The 25,810-nt window shown below is 48.2% G+C and overlaps 1 protein-coding gene across 1 annotated transcript; it reads left to right on the top strand.

The window, feature by feature from the left end:
- The first annotated feature begins 9,460 nt into the window (after positions 1-9,460).
- Positions 9,461-25,253, top strand: LOC102560807 (aldehyde dehydrogenase family 3 member B1). Its single transcript, XM_006278525.3, has 9 exons — positions 9,461-10,072; positions 12,667-12,777; positions 12,897-13,017; positions 13,931-14,016; positions 14,475-14,556; positions 21,247-21,633; positions 21,848-22,014; positions 22,819-22,918; positions 23,863-25,253. Exons 1-9 carry the CDS (start codon positions 9,842-9,844, stop codon positions 24,054-24,056), a joined length of 1,479 nt encoding a protein of 492 aa, XP_006278587.3. The 5' UTR covers positions 9,461-9,841; the 3' UTR covers positions 24,057-25,253.
- The last annotated feature ends 557 nt before the right edge of the window (positions 25,254-25,810 follow it).

A 25,810-nucleotide genomic window follows, 5' to 3' on the forward strand; every position in this document is an offset into this window, starting at 1 on the left:
GGGGACTTATCCCATGTGACACTGTGGCTGCTCTTAGGGTCATCAGGACAAGCTTAACATCCCAGTCCTTACCAGTAGAAATTACTGCTTTTCTTAGGGTCTCTTTGATGGTTCAGTTCTTTCCACTAACCCTGAAATTTGGGTATGATGTGCAACCTGCAGCTTTTGTTTAACTTTGTATACCTGGCAAAATGTGCTCATAATAGTTTACAAAACTACTTCCTGGCCACAACTACATGAGACGTTGACTGCACAGTAGTATTAGACTACTGCGCAGTAGCATCATGAAAAAGATGTTCGTTGGCACTACTGCACAGTAATTTGGGTTACTATGCAGTCATTTAGTACTTGTTTATACAAGTACTAAATGACTGCGCAGTAATGACTGCGCGGCCAATTCATGTGTAGACATGGCCCCTCTGTCTGAATCTATTTCTTTGGATACACCCCACCTGGAAAACACCTGTTCCATCAATACCTTGGCAGTAGCTACTGCTGTATTGTTTTATACTGGAGCTGCCTCTATTTATTGGGGGAAAGACTCTACAATTACCAGTATGAATTTGTTTCCATGAACTGTTTGAGGTAGAGGTCCCACATAATCTATTTGAATTTGATTCCATGGTCCTATTCTTTGGTGCCTCAGTTCCCCTTTCTTGACTACTGAATCTGCATTATTCATTGCACACTGGAAACAATTATTTATGTATTCTGCAACATCATGCTTTCTATTTGGCCAGCACCCCACTAGTTTTAATTTTTCCAAAGTTTTTTCTGTTCCCAGGTATCCCTGGTTTTGGGTCAAAGCTATTAGTTCAGTGTGGCATATTGAGGGTACTACCCAGACCCAAGCTTCTTTTATCTCAATTAATACTAGCCCTTCCTTTGTCACCTTTACTGGTAATTCTTGTACACTTTCCTTTTTTTTCCCAATCTGAAACCTGTTTTTGTAATTCTAATATTTTTTCCTGCCTCCTTTTGTTTACCTTTGTGCTAGAAATAACTCCTTTTAACTGCTTTGAGACTTTCCATACTTCCCCATTTTGAGCTCCTGCCTTAGCTTCCAGATATGCCCAGTTTTTCCAGAAGGAATCTCTCAGAGCATTTTTGTGTGCTTTTACCTTTACTATAGCAGGTTTGTGTGCGTGCTTTTCCACCAATTGCACAGTATACTTAAATACCTTAGCAAGTGTCACTGGCTTTCCTTCAGAGTCTTTCATTTCTCTAGCTCCCCAAGGCGGGGCTTCCCTGGTGGTGTGTGAGTGCCAGGAACTGCACGTGTGCCGTGATAGAGGTAGGCTGGCCTGGTTGCGTTCCTTGTCACCACGTGCAGCGCTGGCCGCAGCTGTGCACTGCTGGGCAGCAGCACCTGCATGGGCCACAAGCACCCCAAGCACTTGCTGCTGCCACCACCACCAGCAAGGGCTGTGCACCATGGGGGAGAGTGTGTAAGGGGTCCCCACACTCCCCCACCCTCCCTCACACACTCATACCATGCCCCCACAACCTCCACACATACCCTATGCACCCCACAAACAGCCATAGCCTCTTACAAACCATACACATACCCCATACCCCACCATACACACACATCCACCCCCAACCACACCCCATGCACAATATGCAAGAGTAAGACTGAGTTATTATGCAATTATCTCTATATACAGTACACAAACACCAATCATGACAATAATATTATGTAATAAAATATGTTATAGTAGGTGTCTGAGTACTGTATATGATTTTTTTTTCTGGTTCCAAGATGGCAACCCTCCCCTCCCAAAAGGCGTAATTACAGGGGCAAGGGCAGGGACTCCCAGTGGCAAAAGTCAGAGGTTTGGGGCAGGACTTCCAGTCCCAAGATGGCAACCAGGGGGCGGGGCACCTGTCAAGGGGTGTGGCTAAAACCTGTTAGCCCCAAAAATGACTGACAGGTTGCAACATCTGTAGGCAAGGGCAGCTGGCAGATTAACTGTGCATGCTATTGATCTGGTGACCTGCCTTGCACATTAACAGGCATTCCTAAAAAGGACACCAATTGCTGAACTACCTTTTTGCCATTTAATTTAAGGCCAGCTGTCAATAATGCTTTGTGTAGTTTAAGGGCCACTAAATGGCTCTCACAATCTCATGTACTAATTAGAACAGGGGTGGGCAAAATATGGCCTGGGGGCCAGAACTAGCCCACCGGGCCATGCTATCCGGCCCATGGGGCCCCTAAAAAATTTAGAAAATTAATATTTATTTGCTCCTAGCTGCCTGTCAAAGATGACAGGAGCCTGGGGCAGTAGGGCCCAGAGGAAGCTGGTGGCAGGACCCAGCAACAAGGCCTGCCCAGCCCTGCCCCCCCAACCAGAAACCCCTGCCTAGCAAAGGTTTCTGGCCTGGGATGATTCAGCTGTTCCTGCTTCCCTGCACCGGAGAGGGAAATGTGGCCCGCAACAGCTTGCCAAAACTCAGTAAACGGCCCTCTGCCCAAATAATTGCCTGCCCCTGAATTAGAAGATCATCTATATAAGCAATGACTTGATGTGTGCACTGCAAATTTTTTAGTATTTTGCTTGTGTATGTGAAAAATACTGGTAGAGTTATGAAAACCCTCCAGCAGTGGCTCCTCCTCTTGCTTCTGTCACACTGTGCTGTGCCATTCCTGGCAGGTGGATGGGGCTCTGGCTTCAGATCCTGGAACTGGGGGTGGGGGTGCAGAGCAGCACCTGGCTGGGCTGTGGACACCAGTGGGATCACAGTGTGGGCTGCCCCAGTGCGAGCGGGCAGGCCTTGGCCCCATTTAGAGCGCTGCGGGGGCAGCGTGGATCACACTGCCCAGGGCAGTTCTGGTGCACACCCCCACTCTATCCACAGCAGTCCCCTCTGCGCACACACACATACACGCACATGCACACACACCCCCCACAGCCCAGAGGGCAGGGGTATGTGATCACACACATGCACATGCCCCCCACACTCCAGAGGGCAGGGGCATGTGATCCCAGCCTCTTCCACTCCTTCCACTCCACGCCTGAACACTGCTCCTGCATGCCCACAGCCCATAGGGAGTTTTGCTGAGTTGTTGCAGGGGTGGTGGCAGTGCTGAGCTGGTCAGCAACAGCTGATCAAAACTCCCTATGTGGCCCTCAGGCCCAAATAATTGCCCACCCCTGGTGTAGAAGGAACACCCAGAAATCGTGAGACATATCTAACACTGAAAACTACCAAGCTCCTTTACATCCCAATACAATGCTACTGCTGGTGCTCTCTGGGGTGTTAGTTTGTTAAGAGCATGGTAATCAATTGTAAGTCATCAAGAACTGGCTGGTTTTCTAAGTGGCCAAATTGGACTGTTACACACTGTTTCTGTAAACACTCCCTGATTTAACAAACTGTCAATTGTTACTCCTAAGCTTTCCTCTGCTTCTCAAGGATATTTATACTGTTTTGGGGTGGTAGGATCAAGTCCCACAATATTAACACAAACATTAATTAAACCACAATCTTACTCTTAGCAAAGACATCCCTCCCTTCTTCCACCAGTGAAACAACATCTTTATCCCCTTCTGGCAGCAGTATTTGGCTGGGTGGGGTGTTAAAGAAAAAAGTGCATGAGTGAATCTAATTACAGCAGCTTCTTCACAGTGTAGATAATGACACATTCCAATCCACAAACACATGTTAGCATAGTTAACCAATGCTCCTAAATTTCTCAGGGTCTGTGACCCCCAAATTTCACAACAGTCAGCTAACAACATCTTTCCAAACTTACCTGAACAAGGAATGGTATCTAGTAAAAAGTTTAACTCCTGGGTAATGGGAACTTGGGATATTTTACCTGTAAATCCTTCTAAAATAAAAAAGCCTGCGTTCTACAAGTCTCTATCTTCCCTTGGTTTTATATGTATTATGAAACTGGATGCCCCTGTGTCAATTAATGTTTTGTACCAGCATCCCTCAATGGTGATATATATTTGGGGATGCCCCCAAGTATCCAGGCTGAATTTAACTGAGATACTTAATTTGAGAGTCTGGCATTGATATGCAGTGATGTTGGACTCCCCTTCTTTTGAGGGGGGAGGCAGAAGGGGTTGCAGCTGCTGATTTTTTAAAAATTTTATTTTGAGGTTCTCTTTCTATAGGTTCAGTTTTGCTTAGCCGCACAGCTCTTTGCCAGTATCGCAGCCCTTCTGGTACTTTTTCGTGCTTGCTGAGTCTTTGGATTAATCCTTTATAGGGGGACATACCCAATAGCCTGGTTTATTTTGTTCCTTATTTGTGCCCTTAGTTTGTGAGGGAGTTCTCCCTTTGATTTCAAAGATGACACCAGCTATTTTTCCCCACTGCCCTAATGAACTTAAATTTCTCTTTCCAAGTTTGTTTGTTGCTAAGGATCTTGCTGCAGTGCGTCTCTCCAGAATGGTTGTGTACGTAGTCCCTGAGGTTACTGTAATGCCCACATATTTAACAGTACTAGGGTGTAATCCTGAAATGATATTTTTACATAGACTATCATCTTGGTCAGACTCAGGCACTACTAGTTTATATAGGAGAAAAACCTGGTTGAAAAACAGTCCTGGTGATTCCCCTGTTCTTTGGGTCATTTTTGAAAGGTAAGAGAACAATGTGTCTTTTCCGAGGACTGCACACACCACCTTTGTTTATAGATTTTTGTTTCCCCTGTTTAATTGTGTCTGGGAGCTCCTCCCGGTCCCCAGGCGGTGACCAGCTACAGAACACCCGGATCAAATCTCCAATTGTGAGCCCCACCGATTGCCTTTTTGTATCCCACTTTAAAAGCCAGTTTATTACATTATCCTGATTAATTTGGTTCATAGTGGTAACCAGAACACCTAGTTGATTATATTTCAGTGGTGTTTCCTCTCTAATCTTTCTTGTGACTGGAATTTGGCTCCCAGGATCAGTTTTAGCTTGGAGCCATGGGGGCTGCTTTGAGATTGCTTCCCCCTTCTGGGTTGTACAAGTCATATTCATAATCATATTCAGTGTAAAATTGATCAGGGTCATCATCTTCATTTCCTGCGGAAGTGACAACAGCCACTATTCCTTGTTTAGCTTGAAGCTGCTCTTCCAACTGCCTGGTTTTTACTTCACTGTGGGCATGTCTACATGTTCATTAATGCACCTTTGCTACTGCGCATTAAGTTTAGTACCTTTAATATGAGGTACTAGATAACGGTGCAGTAGCTTTGCTAATGTGCTGTAGCAAAGGTGAGCATTTTTTTGTGATGCTTAATGCACAGTAAACTAATTTTGCTGTGCATTAGCACAGTTTTTGCCACGATGCGCTAATGTGCAGTAGAACAGTCCACTGCACATTAAGGCATCTTGTGTAGAGGTGCCCATTTTTTATGATCCCCCTACTCATATTGGGTTTAACTTCCCTGAGTGTGGTCCTAACTGCTGCCTGGCTGTCTTGCAGTTTGATGTTTATGCTTTTGAGCTTAGTACTTAATTTAGCTGCCTCTTACTGCCAGTATCTTACTTGTCAGTCAGCAGCTTGGAGATGAACTCTATCCATTAAAGTCCTACCATCCAAGTTTCAAACCTGTGCTTGTAATTGCTTGCATACATCCTCTTGGGCTTTCAATTGTGCTGTGACACCTTGATACTCCTCTAAAGTTTGTACTTTTTCTGATGTCATCTTTGTCACCATGTACAGTCCTTTAAGGAGAACTGCCTTCTTTCTACATTTTCCCATTTTTTAATTCTTTTTAATCCACCCATCCCATTCTTCACAGAGGGTCCTCCAGGGGCTTGGGGTGTCAAATGTACCCTGTTTCCATACTGTCCCCCCCATATCAGATTGCGTGAGATGGTCCTCCTTTTCCTCTTTATCAGGTAGGGTACTAGTACTACCCATGCCAGACTACTGACTTTTACCAGTGGGGAAAAATTCAAGTTGCAGCCCTGAGACCTCACTTATGCTTTAGCTGAAAACAAAAGTAAACAGTGCAACCAAATTTCTACCACACTGTGCCAGGCAAACTGAGTTATCCTAAGGCTTTTTAGCCATAGTCCAGGCCTTCCCGGAACTAAGCAATAAAATTAAACAAGCCACAGGCTTAACACCTTCTGTGGCACTGGGAGATGCAAGTGCTATGACTAGTGTGCTAGGTGAGCTAGGAACAACAGTTTCCATATAAGGAGTGCTTGGCACAATAGCAGGGGATTGGACAATTTAGGATAAGAAAAGTTACAAAAGTAATGAACAAACAAAGGAATAGCTGTGTGTAGCATGCTGTGATTCTGGGAGGTCAGATGCAGCTGCTGCATCCCTACTCGAATAGCCAGAAATTAACATCCCATGCACCCAGTGGAGGACCCAAGGCCTGATACTCCCTGAAGGCTGCCGCTGTAACATCTAAGGAGCCACTTGCCAGGTTGTATTATGGGGAGGAACCATGTAACATTGTATAGGGATTACTATTAAAGTTCACTTGATACCACATTGGACAAATTGCTGTGTCAACCCTTTGTGGGGGCTGTGACAAAAACAAATCCTATTGGTAACACCCACAGCAGTCTGTGCCCCACGTTGGGCACCAATTCTGCTACCCAGATTACAGGTAACCTTGTGGGTAGACTACTGATAAAAGAGGCAGAAACAGGTCTACAGCCCAATCTTTTATTTGCTTGCACCTTAAGACATGAAAACAAACATTTATTCTGAAGTTTGTCTGGCTACCCATGATAGCACAATGCAGATTCTCACCTATACCAACTGAGCAGACTTGAGAAATGGGAGAATGTGGCACACAGATTGGCAGCAGGTCTTGAATTTGCTGAGTTCTCCAAATTTCTCTCCAGCCTATGCCCGATATTTATAGATGGCTGGTTTTAATAGTCTAATAAATGATCTCTGATTGGTTTTATTTAAATTTCTTTTTTTCACTAAAACGTTTGGAGCTGGACTTTTAGAACCAGATCTCTTGTGGATTTGGAAGGTGTCAATTAATTGGGACTTATATCCTTGAGAAAGAGGGTATGTTTCTTACCTCCTTTCCTTCCCCACTGTGGAATTCTGTTCCTGTTTCATCTTTACCTGTAAAGGTTCATGCTACGGTCACTCAGGAACCGACTGTATGAGCATTCTGCTTAGCAACACTTCTGCAGCTTAGCCCACGTCCTTTGAAAATGGCCAAGGCTGGCAACAGAACAGCCCAAAGACACTAAGAACATCCTAACCTGTCACAGGTAAGGGGGGATAAGGGTAGTGTCAACATTTCAACCTGCACTATTCCCACCCTCCTGAATGAGCCCCCCACCATCACCTTCCCTTTCTCCCCCCATAACTCACTCAGGAACTCCCTGGTGCCTCGCAGACCTCCCTGTCCACTGAGCCACAAACACCCCCTGTTGCCTCAGCCTTTCCCCTGCCTACTCATACCTTATCACAAACACCCTTTCCCATCACTTCCCCATTATTGCTGGTAAGTTACAAACACACCTCATCTCCCCCATCCCTGCATCACTAAGCAGTCACAAGCACCCTCTGTCACCTTATCCATACCTCAGCTAGTCACAAATTGTCTGTTACCTTTGCTATCCTCACCCGCCTGCATGCAAACACCCCTTTTGTGTCCCTTTGTCCTATGCACATCCTCCTTGGCTGCCTCACCTGTGCTAACTTAGTCCTGCCTTCTGTCATTTCCGTCGCACCCGTCCTGCAGAGTCACAAATACCCCCCACCCTGGCACCTCCCACATCATCATGCCTGCCAAGCCTCAACCTCAAGCCTTCTTGTCACTCTTTCCTTCCATAGGCCCCGCAGTCACAGAATAACACCTGTGATCTCTCCATTATGCCCTTGCCACTAACAAACATACCTGTCATGCCAACCATCCTCTGCCTGCAGTCGCAAACAACCCCCTGCCTGTCACTGCCACCATCCCCCTGGGCTGGTCATAAACACACCTCTTGCCTCCATCGCTTCTCCACTATCAGCCAGTCACAACTGCTCTCTGTTGCCTGCCACTTTCCCCAGCCAGTCAAAAACACCCCCCTCCCTTTGGCTTTCTTCGTCATCAGGTAACCAATGAGACCTGTAACAAAGAAGCAAGAAGCTGCCCCATGCCAGGGAGAAGTGTGCCAAGGGGAGGTTCTTTCTCCTTTTTTTTTAACACAGCTGTTAGGCTGCAGACTGTGCAGGCCAACGGTGCTCTATGTTGGGGCCTGATCCTCAGGTCTGGTCTGTGCAAGGAGAACCTTAGCTGACTCCTCTGCTGTTACGGTCCTTCTGCCAACATAGCAGTGGTATTTTCAACCTGTGAGCCGGTTATCCACATTGAGAGATTGGGCGCCATCAGCACAGCTGCTGTGAATAACTTGAGCAGGAGCATTTGGGCGCTGCACAGAGCAGGAGAGGTAACAACAAGGGTAGGTGTGAGTTGTGGCATCCCCATGTACCTTGGAGCCTGGAGAGTGAGGTTCCAGGGGTCTGCAGGGAGGTGTCCCACTGGGGCCCTGCTAACTGCAGAGTGCTTGTAAGCTCAGCACCAAAGGCAAGACAGAGAGACTGTGGATATTGTGTGCCCTCAGGAGAGGAATTGATAGCGAGCGAAGGGCAGCACTCTGCACATAGGCACAGGTGAGAACATGAGACTCTGGTGATCATTCAGGCGATGCGTGTCCTGGCACTGAACAAACCACCCCCAGTATTGCGGGCCTGGGTTAAAGCCCCATCACACCATCTCTTGCCCTGCTGCTGTGGGAGTTGGCATTTCAATCTTTGTTGTAGAGTGAGGGTAGAGTTTCACACCGAGGCCAGCAGAATTAGTCCAGATGGCAATCAAAGAGGATGGAGGAGATTTTTTTTTTTATTGTAATTTGTATCTGAGGCCAAATTAGCTCAAACTAATTCCAAATCCGAGTCCAGGACCATAAGTGGCCCTACTACCGGCAAACATCCTCCACCTGCACTTGGGGCTTCAGATGTTTTCAAAACCCTTGGTGGGCATCCTACTTACAGGCCCAAGCCCAGAGGCTTGGGGTTCGGATGCCCCCGAGTTTTGCTTGCCCTTAGCCATAAGGCCCTTGGAGCAAGCAAGGGGATGAAGGAGATGAGAAACTTTGAACACAGTCACTCTGCTCAAGGCCACCCACCTCCTGCCAGCTCACCCAGCCCAGGTGAGGGCCCTGTTTCTGAGCTTTCTCTGAGGGCCATGCCTGTCATTAGTTTTCATGTTTTTTTCTGAATTTTCCCTCTCCTGCACAAAGACCCTAACACAGCAGCCTCAGGTCCAACCCTCCTCTGCTTTAATCAATCCCCTAGGCCCCCTCCTTTCCTCCCAGAAGAAGGGATAGGAGTCCTGGCTTTACACCCTGACTCTAATCCCCTAGACTCCACTGTCCTCCAAGGGCTAAGAGACACAATCCAAACTTCTGAGCAAGGGACATATGCCAACCAGCAACCTCTGTCAGCAGCAATGGGTGCTTGGGTGAGTATTTATAGTGGAGAGGGAGTTTGCTTTGAAGAGTAAGAAAAACAAGATTGGCTAGAACCTGATCTGGGGGCAAGAGCAAGAAGACAACAGAGTGGGTTCAGCTGGATGGGGCATAGGAGTATGCCCCAGTAATGGGAAGGGGTAAATATTGGGTCAGGTCTCTCCCTTCCTTGCTTGGGGCTGGTGGGAATAACAAGGTTGTACCAAGGCTCTGTTCCTTGTCTTCATCTGCCTCTCCCCTCTCCACTCTCCCCTCCCTGAGCCAAGGTTAACAACCCTCTTCTCACCACCCAAACCCCATGAGGCCAGGACTGGGCTGTGTGTAGGGCAGGGTCTCTGAGGTGGATAGGTGAGAGGGCTAGGATTAGGGGTAAGAGGCTGTGGGAATGGGTGGTGCCTGCAAGATGTGGGGGGTGACAAAGGGTGACAAGCTGACTTTCCCTTTCCCCTCCAGCATGAACCCCTATGCAGGGTTGGTGAGCTGCCTTCATGCTTCTTGGCTCACAGGGAAGACACGCCCCATGGAGTACCGGGTCTCCCAGCTGGAGGCACTTGGTCACTTTCTGGATGAGAAGCATCAGCCCATTTTGGATGCCTTGGCCTTGGACATGCACAAGGTAAGGGGAGGGAGGGGCTTGATCCCATGGCTCAGTGGGCTGGGAAGTTGGGGGTTTTCTGTGCTTCCCCTCTAGCACTGGAAGAAAGGAGGCCCCTAGGAAGTGCTGTCTTCCACACAGGCCAGATTTACCCAAAAAGGGCAGAAAGCCCTGCTGGGTCAGAGAAACATGACTGTTAACTACAACTTCAGCCCAGGGTGACCGGCTTTCTCAGCCACACTGTCCCCAGGTCACAGAGCACTATGAAGATCTGGAGTGAGGCCAGCACCTGGTATGTAAGGAAGGCCAGAGAGTATAGTGTTGGGCTTGGAGTTAGAGACACATGACAGCATCCTGCACCAGCTGGCATGTCCTTGGTACTGCAGATGTTATGCTCAGGTCTGGTGCACTGTGGGGTCTAGGTGGGAGGTGGTGAAAGTGTTTAAGGCCAAAACCAAGCTATCATCAACTAGAATGGGGCACTCAGTCTCTTGGGCACCTAGCAAAGGTTGTGTCTCCTTTCCAAGCTGCCCTGGAAAAGGAGCTACAGTGTCTGTGCCAATGGATTAACTGAGGAATTGTAGAGCCATTGGTTATTGCCTTCGGGAACTCGTGGAGGTCAGGAGAGGCTTCCAAAAACAGGAAAAGAGCAAATATAGTGCCTATCTTTAAAAAAGAGGAAAGGGCGAATCCAGGAAATTACAGATAGGTCAGTCTAACTGATACCTGAGAAAATATTAGAGCTTATCATCAAGGAATCAATTAGCAAGCACACAGAGGATAACATGGTGATAAGGAGCAGTCAACATAGATTTTTCAAATCAGTCACATATGTCCAACCTCATTTCCTTCTATAAACAAAGTGAAAGGCTTTGTGGACAGAGGTGGGGCACTGGATGCAAAATGCCTCAAATTTAATAAGGCTTCTGATGCTTTCCCCCTTGACATGCTCATAAGTAGGCCCTGGAAATATGTCCTGGATGAAACTGTTATAAGGAGGGTCCATAACTGGTTGGAGAATCATACTCAAAGAGTAGTAGTCAGTAGCTCAATCTCTAGCTGGGAGGAGGAATGCCCTATGTCTAGTACTGTTTAATATCTTAATTAATGACTTGGAGCAGGGGCAGCAACTCATGGGCTACGTGTGGCATCCCGCCTGTGAACAGGCTAGGTCCACTGCAGTTCAGGAAATAGGAAACACCTCCATCCACCTAGCCTTTCTGCAGCATGAGGTTGATATCTCCAGGGTCCTAGCACCCACCCTTTCCTATCTAGAGCCTTTACAGCACCTGCTACTTGCGGGCGGGGGTGGCCTGAGGCAAGAGGCTGGGTTGCAAATACTGGCCCATGGTGGCAAAAGGTTGCCAATCCCTGACTTGGAGGATGGAGCTGAGTGTACACTTAATAAATCTGAGGATGAAACCAAGCTGAGTGGAGTAACAGGCACTTGGTAGGGTTAGGATTCAGAAGGCCTTGATGCATTGGGGAAATTGCTTGAAATAAATCAGATCACATTCAGTGAGGACACTTAGGACAGGACAATAAAATGAGCAAATCAAAACTGGGGAACAACTGGGTCAACTGCAGTACTGTGAAAAGGACCTGCAAGTATAGTGGACTGCAAGTGGAATAGGAGTCAATAGTGCAATACCACTGTAAAGTAGTGGGATCATCTTCAAGTCACAGGAAGGGGTTCTTCCACTCTATTCAGCACTAATGAGGTGTTTCAGGGAGCACTCTGGCCATTTTTGGATACCACCTTTCAAGAAAGACATGGGCAAACTGGAAAGCATCCAGAAGAGAACAACAAATATACTTAGAGGTCTAAGAAACATGACATGAGCAAAGGTTGGAAGAACTGGGATTATTGAATGTGAAGAAAAAAAGATGGAAGGAAGACTTGATAAATATTTTCAAATACAAAGGTTGCTATAAAGAAGATATTCTTTGTGGCCACAGGCTTAAATTACAACAGGGGAGATTAAGGTTAGCTTTCACAAAAATCTGTCCAGATATAAAGAGATAATTACTGGAAAAAGCTTGGAGGAGTTGTGGGATCTCTGCTGCTGGAAGTTTTTAACTGCAAGTTAGATGAATGGTTGTCTGGGATGGTCCTGTCTTGAAGAGGGCATTAGATTAGATAACCTCCTGAGATCCCTTCCAGCCATGAATGCTACGTGCCCCCAGAGGCTGGGGGGGGCACGGCGAGCTCCCGCCGGTGGCAGCAGCAAGCAGGGAGCTCCTGCAGGCAGCTGTGGCACTGTTGGTGGTGGTGGTGGGGGTGGCGAGTGCTGACTGGTGGTTGGCGACCGCCTGTAGACGCTGCTGGTAGTGGTGGCAGCAGACAGCAGCGATTGTGAACCACCCACAGATGCTGCCAGCAGTGTCAGCGGTGGTGGGGGGGTGAACAGCGATTGCCCGCAGGCGCCGCCAGCAGTGTCAGCAGTGCCTTTTCACAGGAGGTGCACCACCAGGCTCAGGGGATGCACATGCACTCATGCCCGTCCCCTACACATTGCCAATGCTTCCAGCCCCATTTTTATATGGTTTAATGAACAGAACAGTGTCTCTTGGTCCAGAGCCAGGATGGGTACTAACACTGCTGTGTCTCCTAGCCCCAGTTTGAAGCAAAGCTTTCTGAGACTGTCCTATGCAAGAATGAGCTCAACTACACACTCAACAACCTGAGAAGCTGGATGAAGGATGAGCATGTGGACAAGAACATGGTAAGACAGGATGCAGCCATAGTGTTGAGCCAGGGGGAGGTGTTGGGGCTCTTATTCCATGGCTTAGTTCATTCCCTGGCTCCCCCAGGTCCTGAAACTGACTCCCCTCCACCCCACAGGTGACTCAGCTGGACATGGCCTTCATCCGCAAGGACCCCTATGGGGTTGTGCTGATCATCGGGCCCTGGAACTATCCTGTCAATCTCCTCCTGGTGCCACTGATTGGGGCCATTGCTGCTGGTGAGTCAGAGGGTGTGTCCAGTGCAGAAGCTTGACCCCAGCACTGATTGTGCCCCCTGGCTGTGGCAGGACAATCAGGGCTGAACACAGATCTCCTGTTACCAGATTTAATATTAGACTTTAGGCAATGGCACTGAATTCATAAATGCTTGAACAAGAATAGTCCGTTCTCTGAAGACAGCATCTATTGAGCACAACAATTCCCAACTTCAAGCATACAACAAAGAACAACAGAAAAACTTCACCCAAGCTAAGACACCACCCAGTAAAATACAGTGAGAATACACACAACTTGGTTTAATTTTAAGTGCAATATAATAAACCAAAAAGACAACAGAAAGCCTCTGTGTGAGTCTTACAGAAGGCAAAGTGTCTCCTTACAGCCAGGGATTCAGAAAGTCCTTCTGGGAGGTCTGTAGGTCTTTTTAAGTGTTGGAGGGGGGAGATTCCACAGGCCTTATCTCTGCCCGGGTTTTTATAGGTGAATCTGTATCTCCTTCTCTCCTTTGGGTGCCCTTGACCACGGTCACATATAGCACACCCCTCATATATAGCACACTTCTCATACGTTCAGTGTATTCCAGTTTCTCACCTCTTACAGGTTTTGCTTTGAAATGTATATTCAATCCTTTGCTTTCTTTGGTCATACTAGCCCACACAATCTGGGATCCTCCCCTGCTCCCTTAGCTCTGTCTCCAACGTGCGCATGTGATGATTATGCCAGGTCTTTGCCAACACTCCTGGGCAGGACTTCTGGACCAGGCTCCACCAGCTCCTAACCAGAATCTCACTCGCATTCCTTTGGACATCTCTCCCTGCAGTGCTCTCTCACTGAGTACTGTGGTGTACTGGGAGTGCAGTTGTAGATGAGTCTCTAGGTTGCACAGTGACATTCCATCTGCCCTCTTCCCAGGTAATTGTGTCATCCTCAAACCCTCTGAGATCAGCAGCTGTGTAGAGAGGCTCATGGCTGAAATGCTTCCCAGCTACCTGGATAGGGTAAGGAACTGTACCCTTGCCAGCCTATGGGTCCTTAGGCAACTTACACATTGTCACCTGACACCAATCCCACCTGTAGTGCTCCCTTCCAAGGGCTTAGCTGTCCCCGTTCCCCCTGCCCTGTAAGCCCAGCTGTCCTCAACACCATGCATGCTTCCATGCACTCTCAGCAAGCACCAGCAGTCCCCAGTAGTAGATCCATGCCCCTCACTGGCATATGCAGCCAGTATCCATACTCTACCCCATACTTACTCCTTCCCTCCACTCCTCACTTGCAGCCAACTCCATGGTCTGCTTAGCATCACAACAACTAAACCTCCCCTTTCCTGCAAACCTCATGGCCCCCATCTTCATCCCTTCCTGCATCCAAAATGAAGAGGGCAGGAAAGGAGCTGGGTAGAGGGAAGGAATGGGCCAAGTCCTAGCTTGCACACACACAGTCTCCTCCCTCATTCCAGGACTGCTTTGCTGTGGTTACTGGTGGCATAGAGAAGACCACAAAGCTGCTGGAGAATAGATTTGACTACATCTTCTTCACTGGTAAGTCCCAAGTGAGCCTGCTTCAGCACTATCCTACCTTCCACCCCCTGGGGGTAGGGGCACTGTCTAACACCTCATCAACTTATCTGTTTCCTTAACCCTGTGGGAGTCAGCAATCAGTCATCCTCCCAGAGCTGTGTGTGAGGGCACTGAGCTTGTGCCCAGGTCAGGGATTTTGTGCCTTCGGTGTTGTCCTGAGTGCCAGGAGGGGGTGCTGCAAGGGGTGTGATTTTGGCTTAGTGACAAATACCAATGGGTACCTTGGAACAAAGGGTTGGGAAGGCTCATCCAAGAGTGGAAAAAGGCCTTTGATATGATATCTCATTCTGTTTTTGTAAATAAACTGACAGGCTGTGATGTAGATGATTACATGGTCAGGTGGGTGGCAAATTGGCTTAGGGGTCACACCCAGAGAGTGGTGGTGGACGGGTTGATATCGACCTGGAAAGATGTAGGCAGTGGAGTCCTACAAGGTTCAGTCCTTGGACTGGTGTTATTCAATGTCTTGATCGGTGACTTGGACGAGGGCATTGAGAGCACCCTGTCCAAGTTCACAGATGTTACCAAATTATGGGACAAAGTTAACATACCAGAGGGTAGGGAACGGATCCAGGCAGATCTGGACAGGTTGGAAAAATGGGCAGAATGAAATAGGATTCAGTTCAACAAAGACAAGTGCAAAGTGCTGCACCTGGGCAAAAAGAACCACCAATACACTTACAGGCTGGGGGTTGACTTTCTCAGCAGCACAGCAGTGGAAAGAGATCTTGGAGTCATAGTTGACTCCAAGATGAACACAAGTTGTCAATGTGACAAAGTGATCAACAAGGCTAACCGCACTTTATCATGCATTAGCAGATGCATGACGAACAGGTCCAGGGTGCTTCCCCTCTATGTGGCACTGGTCAGACTGCAGTTGGAGTACTGAATCCAGTTTTGGGTGCCGCACTTCAAAAAAACCGTGGAGAATCTTGAGAGGGTCTGAAGGAGGGCCACTCGTATGGTCAGAGGCCTGCTGGCAGGGCCCTACGAGGGGAGGCTGAGGGACCTAGATCTCTTCAGCCTTTGCAAGAGAAGGCTGAGCGGTGATCTTGTGGCTGCCTATAAATTCATCAGGGGAGGGCAGCAGGGAATCGGAGATGCTCTATTTATTAGGGCACCCCTTGGAGTAACTAGGAACAATGGCCACAAATTGGTGGAGAGCAGATTTAGGCTGGACATTAGAAAGAACTTCATCACAGTAAGCATTGCCAGAATCTAGAATGGGCTTCCAGGGGAGGTGGTGCTCTCCCCTACCTTGGGGGTCTTTAAGAGGAGACTGGACAAGTACCTAGCTGGGGTCATCTGACCCCAGCACTCTTTCCTGCCCAGGGCAGGGGCTTGGACTCAATGACCTACCGAGGTCCCTTCCGACCCTAACAACTATGAATCTATGAATAAGCTCACCAGGGGATGGGTGGACAACCATCGGAGCAAGCTCACGAAGCATCAACTGCAAAACCAGCAGGTTAGGATGCTCAAGGGAACCCACTCCTACCCCAACCCAGGAACAGAGCTTCTCCATGAGTACAAAGAAGCCCAGGGCCTCCAACAGCACTTATATGCCTGTACACTAATGCTAGGAGTTTGGGGAATAAACAGGAGGAGCTGGTCCTTCTGCTAAACAGAAATTACTATGACCTCATAGGGGTCACGGGAGTCTGGTGGGACTCCTCCTATGACTGAACTACTGGTATAAATGGCTATACCCTGTACAGGAGAGATCATGCTGAAAAAGGGCGGGGGTGTAGCTCTTTACGTGAAGGAGAGCTACACGTTCCCTACAAGCTGAGATTGGCACCCAAGGAGAATGACTGGAAACCCTTTGGGTTAGAATATGAGGGGAACATAGTGAGACCCCTGGAGGAGTCTCACTACAGACCTCCAAACCAGGAACAAGAGCTTGACCAAGAATTTGCCAGGGAACTGGCCGAAGCTGCATGCTCTCAGTGCACGGTCGTCATGGGAGACTTCAGCTACCTGGACATCTCAGGGCCAAATCCAATCGGTCACAAAGCTTCCTTACATGTGTGGATGAGCTCTATCTGTCCCAAGAAGTTTATGGGCTGACAAGAGGCAAGGTACCGCTGGACCTGGTACTGGCCAAAGGGGATGATCTAATCAGCAACCTAAGAATTGCAGGGAAGCTGGGTGACAGTGACCACAAGTTGATCACTTTCACTATCCATTGGAAAGCTGGCAAGTCAGGCAGCAATGCAGTAGCCCTTGACTTTGGAAAAGCTGACTTTCATCAGCTTAGGAGGCTTGTTCTTGAGGCCCTGAGAGGCCACGATTTCACAGGGAGAGGAATTCATGATGAGTGGTTGCTCCTTAAGGAAGAGATCCTAGAAGCACAAGGGGAGTCCATCCCCACCTGTAGGAAAGGTGGTAAAAGGGCTTAACAACCCCCTTGGCTCAACAGGGAATTCATGGACCTCCTACATCTAAAAAGAGAGGAGTATAATGGATGGAGGACAGGAAACACCACTAAGAGGAGTATTCTGCACTTGTTTGCACCTGCAGGGAGCGAACTAGAGAAGTCAAGGCTGCAACTGAATTTCATCTGGCTACATGAATCAAGGACAATAAAAAGTCCTTCTTCAGGTATGTGGGTGGTCATAAGAAAAACAAGAGCAATATTGGACTCCTGCTAAATCACCTGGGGCAGCTGACTACCGACACCCAGGAAAAAGCCAACCTGCTTAATGATTACTTTGCATTGTTTTTTCACCAGCCCAAAGGGACCACCCTGCCGAACATCATGCGGGATGACAGGGATGAAGATGAATATATGCCCGCCATTGGCATGGATCTTGTGAGGGAGCATCTTGAGAGGCTGAACCCCCATAAATCAGCTGGTCTGGATAAGTTGCACCCAAGAGTGCTAAAGGAACTGGCAGACATCATAGCATAGCCACCGGCGAGGATATTCGAGAACTTGTGGCGCTTGGGCAAAGTACCTGAAGATTGGAAGAGGGCCAATGTGGTGCCTATCTTCAACAAATGGAGGAAAGAAGACCCGGGAAACTACAGGCCAATCAGTTTGACTTCAATCCCTGGGAAGAAAATGGAAAAAAGTATCAAAGTAACCATTCTTGACAGGCTTACAGAAAGCATCATTCTGAGGGATAGTCAACATGGGTTTGTTGTGGCTAGGTCTTGCTTGACCAATCTCATTTCTTTCTATGACCAGGTGACGTATCACTTGGACAAGAGGGAAGAGGTTGATGTCATATATTTGGACTTAAAAAAAGCCTTTGACCTGGTGTCGCATGATGTCCTCATGAAAAATTTGGGTAACTGTGGCCTCAATTACTGCACAGTCTGATGGCTGGAGAACTGGCTCCAAGGTCGGACCCAGAGAGTGGTAGTTGATGGAACCGAATCATCATGGCACTCAGTGACTAGTGGTGTCCCCCAAGGCTCTGTTCTTAGACCTGTACTCTTTAATGCCTTCATAAACAATCTGGACGCTGGTGTCAAAAGTGAACTGACCAAGTTCGCTGATGACACCAAACTTTGGGGAAGAGTCTCCACACTTGAGGATAGGCTGGTGATCCAGGCTGACCTCAACAGACTTGCAAGGTGGATGAATCAAAACCTGATGGCATTCAATATGGAGAAATGCAAGGTCCTCCACCTTGGGAATAAAAACCTGTATCACATTTATAGGCTTGGCAATGCTACACTTGCTAGCATCATGACTGAAAGAGAATTGGGGGTCACAGTTGACCACAAGATGAATATGAGCCACCAATGCAGTACCACAGCTGGCAAAGCAAACCAAACTCTGGCTTGCATCTACTGATGCTTCTCTAGCAAATCCCAGGATGGCATCGTCTCAGTGTACTCAGCCTTGGAGTACTGCATCCAATTCTGGGCTCCACAATTTAGGAAGGATGTGGAGAAGCTTGAGAGAGTCCAGAGGAGAACCATGCGCATGATCAGAGGGCATGAGAACGGCCCTTATGAAGAGAGGCTGCAAGCTATGGGACTCTTCAGCCTGGAGAAGTGCAGGCTCAGGGGTGACTTGGTGGCAGCCTATAAGTACATCAGGGGTGTGCATCAGGATCGGGGGAAACACTTGTTCACCAGAGCACCCCAAGGGATGACAAGGTCCAATGGTCACAAACTCCTGCAACACTGTTTTAGGCTGGACATAAGGAAAAACTTCTTTACTGTCTGAGCCCCCAAGTGTGGAACAAACTCCCTCCAGAAGTGGTTGCAAGCCACCCTAGACACTTTCAAGAAACATTTGGACTTTTTTCTTCCTGGGATCCTTTGACCCTAGGTGACTTTCTGCCCCTTGGGCAGGGGGCTGGACCTAATGATCTTACAAGGTCCCTTCCAGCGCTAATGTCTATGAAATCTATGAACAGAAAACCCGAATCCCTGGAGATCAGGAACAGTCAGTGTGGATTCAAAAAGAGCAGGTCAGGCCTGACCAACCTGATCTCCTTCATTGGTTGAACTCTATGGGTGGGAGGAGAACAGTGGATATGATATACCTGAACTTCAGCAAGTATTTTGAAACTGTGGCATGGCATTCTCATTAGTGAGATAACAAAATATAGTAGTAATCTGTACCAGGGGTGTATAATATATGGTTTGCAGGCCATGGAAGTGATCCATCCAAACCACAGGGCTTTTCATGGATTGGACCATCCACATCTGTGGGCTGGATTAGGCCTACAGGCCTCCTTGCAGTAGCTGCTGGAGTCCCTGCAGTCGTGGAGTTAATCCCCATAGCTGCCAGAACTGCTATTTCAGTTTGCCTCCAGAACCCAGAGTTAACATCACTTCCAACCCCCTTCCCCAAAATCAGGGGTTTTAGTTGCCTGGGCAACTAAAATTGGTGGCAAGGGAAAAAGGTGGGTAGTAAGCAGCAGAGGCATTAAATCTCCATTCTGTAACTGTGCCAAACCCATAACTGTCAGCTATAGGAATTAACACTGCTGATGCCACTCACAGTTCACGTGGGAACAGGTATGGGAAGCACTGTAGGCTGGATTTGGCCCACATGGCAAATAACTTTGACACCTCTCTCTTAGGCAAAACTACTGGAAGGAAAATGCATAACTGCTTAGAGCAGTGGTGCTCAACCTTTTTCCTTGGCAGGCCGGATGGGCAGTGCCCAGTCTGTTCATGGGCCAGATGTGGCTGGTGGCCCTGATTCAGTACCATCTGGCCATATGGAGAGGATGGGGGCAGCCCAGCCTGATCCAGCCCTGCTGGGGGAAGGGGGAGTGTCGCACCCCCATCCAGCCCTGTGGGAAGAAGGTGGTGTGGTCTGGCTCTAACCTGGCTGCATGGGGAGAGGGGCTGTAGCCTAGCTCCCATTCAGCGGGGCAGGGGGTGTGGGGAAGAGCATGGCCTAGCCACAACCTTATGGCACAGAGAGAAGGTGTTGTCTGGCCCTGTTCTGGCTGTGCTGGCAGAGGGGGCTGGGAATTTGGCGGTGGGGGAGGGCGGCCACTGCTCACCCACCACCAAATTTCCCCAGAAGACCCGCAGGTCAGATGCTGCATTTGGTATGTGGGATCAAAGTTGAGCCCCCCTGGATTAGAGTGATCATTGTGCTCAAAGAGTTGTCATCAGTGGTTTGATGCCCAGTTGGGAGGAGATATCAAGTGAGGTTCTCCAGGAGTTTGTCCTGTGTGCTAGTATTGTTTAGTAACTTTCTTAATGATTTAGAAGATGTTATTGAGCGGACGCTTAGCAAATGTGCAGATAGCACCAAATTGGATGGAGTTGTTGACAATCTGAAGGCTAGGATTAGGATTCAGAATGAGGTTGGTAAATGAAGAAACGGTCTAAAATTAATTGAATTAAATTAAGTTCAAAATCCTGTGCTCAAGATAGAACAACTACATGTACAAATATAGACTAGGGAATGACTGGCTAGGCTGCAGTACTGTAGAAAAAGACATGAGGATTATAGTGGATCATAAACATAATATAAATCAACAGTGTACACCTGTTGCACCCCGCCCCCAACAATAGCATATCACACTGTATTAACAAAAGTATCACTTGTAAGTCAAGGGAAATCATTCTTCCACTCTCCTCACCACTGGTGAGGCCTCACCTGGAGTATTGTGTCTAGTTTTGGACACTGCACTTCAAGAAAGATGTGGGCAAGTTAGAAAGAGTCCAGAAGAGACCAACAAAATGCTGAGAGGTCTAGGAAACATGACTTAACAAGGAAAGTTGGAAGAACTGGGCTTATTTAGTCAGAAGAAGAGAAGACTGAGGATGGACTTGATAACAGCCTACAAAACCTGAAGGCTGGTTATACAGATGATTGTGATTCACTATTCTTTGTGGCTGCAGGGGAAAGAACATGGAATAGCAGTCTTAAATTTCAGCAAAGGAAATTTAGAATACATATTAGAAAGTTTCTCAGGAGGATGTTAAGCACTGGTGTAAACTATATACAGAGTTTGGAGAATCTCAATCCTTGGAAGTTTTTACGAGCAGGTTAGACAGCTGGATATGTAGGATGGTTTAGTCAAGGATGATCCTGCTTTGCTCCCCCTGAGCAGGGGGTTGGATTAGATGACCTGATTTTCTGTCCTGCGATTCAGTGAAATTCTTGTGAGCCTGCTCAGGATGCCAAGAACATGTGTCCCTCACTACTTTCTCCTGCAGGCAGCACCAGTATAGGCAGGATTGTCATGGAGGCTGCAGCTGAGCATCTGACACCGTTAACCCTGGAGCTAGGGGGCAAGAACCCCTGCTACGTAGCTGATGATTGTGACTTGCAAAGTGCGGCCAACCGGCTTGTCTGGGGGCGCTTCTTCAATGCAGGGCAGACATGCATTGCACCCGACTATGTGCTGTGCACCTTGGAGATGCAAGAGAAGCTGTTACCTGCCCTACACCGTGCTATTGCTGACTTCTATGGTGCCAACCCCCAGGAGTCACCTGACTTCGCCCGCATCATCAGTGACAAGCAGTTCCAGCGTGTGCAGTCCCTTATGGATAGTGGACATGTGGCGATTGGAGGGCAGACAGATGAGAAGGAGCGGTATATTGGTGAGAGACCCTGGATTAGGAACATGGATTTTGAGAGAGTGTCCAGATCTGGTTGGCAGAGTAAGAGATAGGCAAAGCAGGGCAGGGCACCTCCATGTGGGAGACCTGAGCTAGTTGGGGAGATGGAAGAGTGGAGTTACAGTCACAGGGCAGGGCCGTGGTGGGAGGGACACCATATGACCCCACTGTGGTGATCTCTGCTCTCCCTCTACAGCCCCTACGGTGCTGGTGGATGTGCCAATGTCAGCACCTATAATGCAGGAGGAGATCTTTGGGCCGATCCTACCCATTGTCACTGTGGCCAACTTGGAGGAAGCCATCGACTTAATCAATGGCCAGAAGCAGCCGCTGGCTGTGTATGTCTTCTCCTCTAACAAGAAGGTGTGTGGCTGGGCTTCAGAAGGGGCACCTGGTTCAGGTGAAGCAGAATGGTGCCTAGACGGTCTGTGGAATGGACAGGGATCAGGGCTAAGATGGGTCATGATTAGGATGACCATAATAATTTGAGGGAAATCTGGGACAGGATGGACACTGGGGAGTGGGGCTCACCAACACACGCATGCATGTGTGTAGATACACATACACACCGAAGTGCACCCCTCCCCCAACCCTGACTCTACTGTACAAATGTCTGTTCACAGCCCAGTGGAGTCTGGACCCGGAAGCAGCCCATTGCTGAGCTCCCTGGAGAAAAAGCAAAAGTCCTGGTTTGGCACAATTCTGCCCACATGTGCCTGGCTCCTGACTCAGGAGCTGTGTGTGTGTGTGCAGGCTCCTGCCAATCCAAGACTTTTGCTTCAATTTTCTCCAGCAGCTGGGATGCTGATACAGCCTCTGAAATCTGTGACTGTCCCAGCCATATGGTTATTCTAGTTATGATGGACAACAGTCGAAAGGGTCTGTGCCTGTACTGGGCTTTTACCCACTCATACCTGGCTTAGGAGGGGGCAACATTCAGGCTGTTTGCTGTGACTCATGTTTGGTCCAGTCCAAAGGGAAGAGCTTGACTTGAGTTGTATTCAGGCCTGCACCGGCTCAAGCAGGACGGGTGGCCCCCACACCCTGTGTGAGTCTGGGTGACCCCACTTGGGCCTGATGGAGGAGATCTGGAGTGTGCAAGGAGGTGTGAACTGCAGTTGGCCACAAAATGGAGCTCCCTCACCCTCTTCTCTGCTTCCCCCACAGGTGGTGAAACAGGTGCTGGAGCAGACGAGTAGTGGTGGTTTTGCCAGCAATGACACCATAATCCAAACAACATTGATCACACTGCCCTTTGGTGGGATTGGTATGTCTGAGTCTCCTGCCCTGCCTTCCCAACAGTGTTACCTCTCACTAAAAGGTTAACTATAATGGTTAGCTTTCACTTACTGCAGGGTGAACATGAGCATGCGGGCAGTTACTTCAGATTAGCTGACATGGTAGATCCCAACTCCCTTGTAGTTCAATGTAAGTGTATCATATTTCTGTACTGCTACACCTTGGATGGTTCTAAACCTTCCCCTGGCTTACAGCCTCAGTTTCTTCCTGACCAATTTGTACTTGTTTGTTCTTCTCCCGGCATTATCTTATAGTATCAGTGGCTCATCTCCTTTCCTGGTGTTCTCCTTGCTGCTTTGTTTACTAAGAGCAACCACATTTCCTCTCAGTCTTTCTCCTGTGAATTTAAACAACCAGGACTCTTTAGTCCTTCCCATCATTCTCCTGATCATCCTTCTTGCTGCCTTTGTATCTGCTCCAGTTTGAAGTCATCTTTCTTGAATGTGGATGACCAGTACTGTGTTCAGTTTTCCAGACAGTCTTGTCCTGACCCTGTCCTCTGGCATGAATACTTTCCTCTCATTACTGGCAAGGCATCTTCTGCTCCATCCTAAGACTGCATTACACACATAACCCACGATAGCATGATTTCTATGACTATAGTTTTTGTGCCTATTCCTTAAATCTCAAGCCTTATCTGCATTACAAACCCCTGAGCTTCTTATGCCTGGTGACTTCACTGACTGGCCCCCTTAATTTCTCCAAGTTTCCTCTTTAGAATTTGAAAAGCTTCATTATGGACCTTAAAAATCTTGTGATCATTTATTTTCGTGTACTTTCTACCATCAGCTCTTCCATAATGTCTTCCTTTTTTACCACATCTATGTCTAAACTAGCATCACCTCTTCTTGGTTGTGCTGTGGGGGTAGTGGGGTACAGTCCTGCCCTCATCTTGCTGTCTGTATGTTGCAGGTCCGAGTGGCTTGGGGAAGTACCACGGCAAGTTCAGCTTTGACACCTTCTCTCATCACCGTACTTGTCTCATGCACCGCATGGACCAGGAGAAATTGAATACACTCTGCTACCCACCTTATGCCCAGCATAATCCACAGTCTCTGCTATCCACCTCTGAGATCAGGTGCAAGAGCACTTGCAACCTGCTGTGAGGGGAGGTGTGGGCTGGCCTGGCTGAGCCCAGCTGCATCCGACCTATTGCCATGCCAGCCTACTGAGTGCACACACCTGCGACTGCACAAGAAGGGAGAAGGTCTGTTGAGCTAAGCCCTATCTCTCCCTACCCTGGCTGACCAGGAAAATAGTGTGTGTCCCCTGCCCTTTTTCCACCACAAGCAGATGTCTCTGCTCCCCCCAGCCTCCATCCCATCCCGGCAAGCTACTGCCCCTGCTAGCCTCAACTAGTCACAAACACAGTGGTTTCCATGACTGTCCCCTTTTGGCAGGACATAAAGACCCCCTATTTGCTTCAGCTATCACCCTGCCCACTCATGCCCCCAACACAGTCTCAAACACCTTTTTCAACACCTCCCCATTACCCTGAGGCAGTTACAAACATCCCCCATCCTCTTTCCCAGCTGCTCAGGCCAGTGGGTTGTGCGTTTCCCCTGACTTCCAGCACTGCTTCCCCAATTATCCCCACCCACAAACAACCACATAGCCTCACTCACCCCTCACTCAGTCACAAGTCTGTTGCCTCACCCACCCAACTTGTCCATTCATAGACCCCTTGATGCCTCAACCATTCTCAGATCCACCCACAGCTCCCCAATGCCTCCTCCATACCCACTGTTGCTTTAGCCCTCCTTCAGTCACAACCCCCTTCCCTTGCCTCACCCATCCTTTGTCCTGTCACAGACATAACCCTATCCCCTCAATCTTTTCCCCTCACACGTCCAAATCTCAAACTTCCTATCACTTCACCTGTACTAGGACCTTGCTGCACAGCAATTTTGGGTGGCTCCTAGAGCTCTTAACTCCTGGATTGTCTTTACATTAACACTTAAAATAGTTTCAAGCACTTGTTATGTTGCTCAAAGTGATGCCACTCCAGGACAGGATTTTCTGTGATCCATGCTATCCAGCTTGAGTTATACTAAGGTGTAACCACTTTAGGCTACACCTTAGTATAAACACCCCACTTGCCCCTCCTCTCTCACTGAACAAGATCAGGCCCACTGCCTCCTGTCTGCCCACCCCAGCACCTCTGATCCCCACTTACTGCCTCCTGCTTCCCACCCCCATGCTTACTTGTGGCTGCCTGTGCTGTCTGTCCTGGGGAACAGGCAGGGAAGGGTTAGTCTGCCTGCTTGGCTGCTGCCAATTCTGCTCCTTGGGCAGGTGGGGAGGAGGCACTGGAGGACCCTGGGGGGTGGGGGAGGAGGGAAGGGTCAGGGGGAAAATGAAAGGGGGTGGATTCTTACCTTTTGGCCCTCCAGTCCTCTGGTGGCCTGAATATGTGACTGCTCCAAACTCAAGCTAGCATTAATACCTATCTGCATTTGTATGACTCACACTGGATGTGTCTACACATGCATTAGATTTGGGAGCAGTTTACAAACAAGTACAGGCAGTCCTTGAACTTAGAACACAGCTGGTTCCTGAAAACTGTGTCTTAAGTCAAAACGTAGCTTGGAACCAATTTTCTCATAAAAAACCTATGTTATAAATGGGGAATTGGTTCCCAAACCAAGACCCGATACCCTATTTTCACAAAAATACCCCAGAATTTTGTAATCAATCAATTATACATGAGTAATATAGCATTAATGTATTTATATTGTAAATAGCAATCATATTGATTTGGAAGGACTTCTTTGAGGTGACTTTGCTGGACTTTTTGAAGGGCTCTTGGCTGGAGTCTTCTCAGGAGTCTTGGCTGCAGGTTTTTCTGGAGTCTTTTCTG

The sequence above is a fragment of the Alligator mississippiensis genome, chromosome 2, assembly GCF_030867095.1.
Source record: "Alligator mississippiensis isolate rAllMis1 chromosome 2, rAllMis1, whole genome shotgun sequence".
NCBI lineage: Eukaryota > Metazoa > Chordata > Crocodylia > Alligatoridae > Alligator > Alligator mississippiensis.

Bases quoted from the DNA above. Each gene is read 5' to 3' on its own strand.
- LOC102560807 (XM_006278525.3), top strand. From the start codon at position 9,842: ATGGGTGGTGCCTGCAAGATGTGGGGGGTGACAAAGGGTGACAAGCTG. The intron at 22,015-22,818 runs GTGTGTGGCTGG...CTTCCCCCACAG, and splicing joins TCTTCTCCTCTAACAAGAAG to GTGGTGAAACAGGTGCTGGA. The intron at 22,919-23,862 runs GTATGTCTGAGT...TGTATGTTGCAG, and splicing joins ACTGCCCTTTGGTGGGATTG to GTCCGAGTGGCTTGGGGAAG.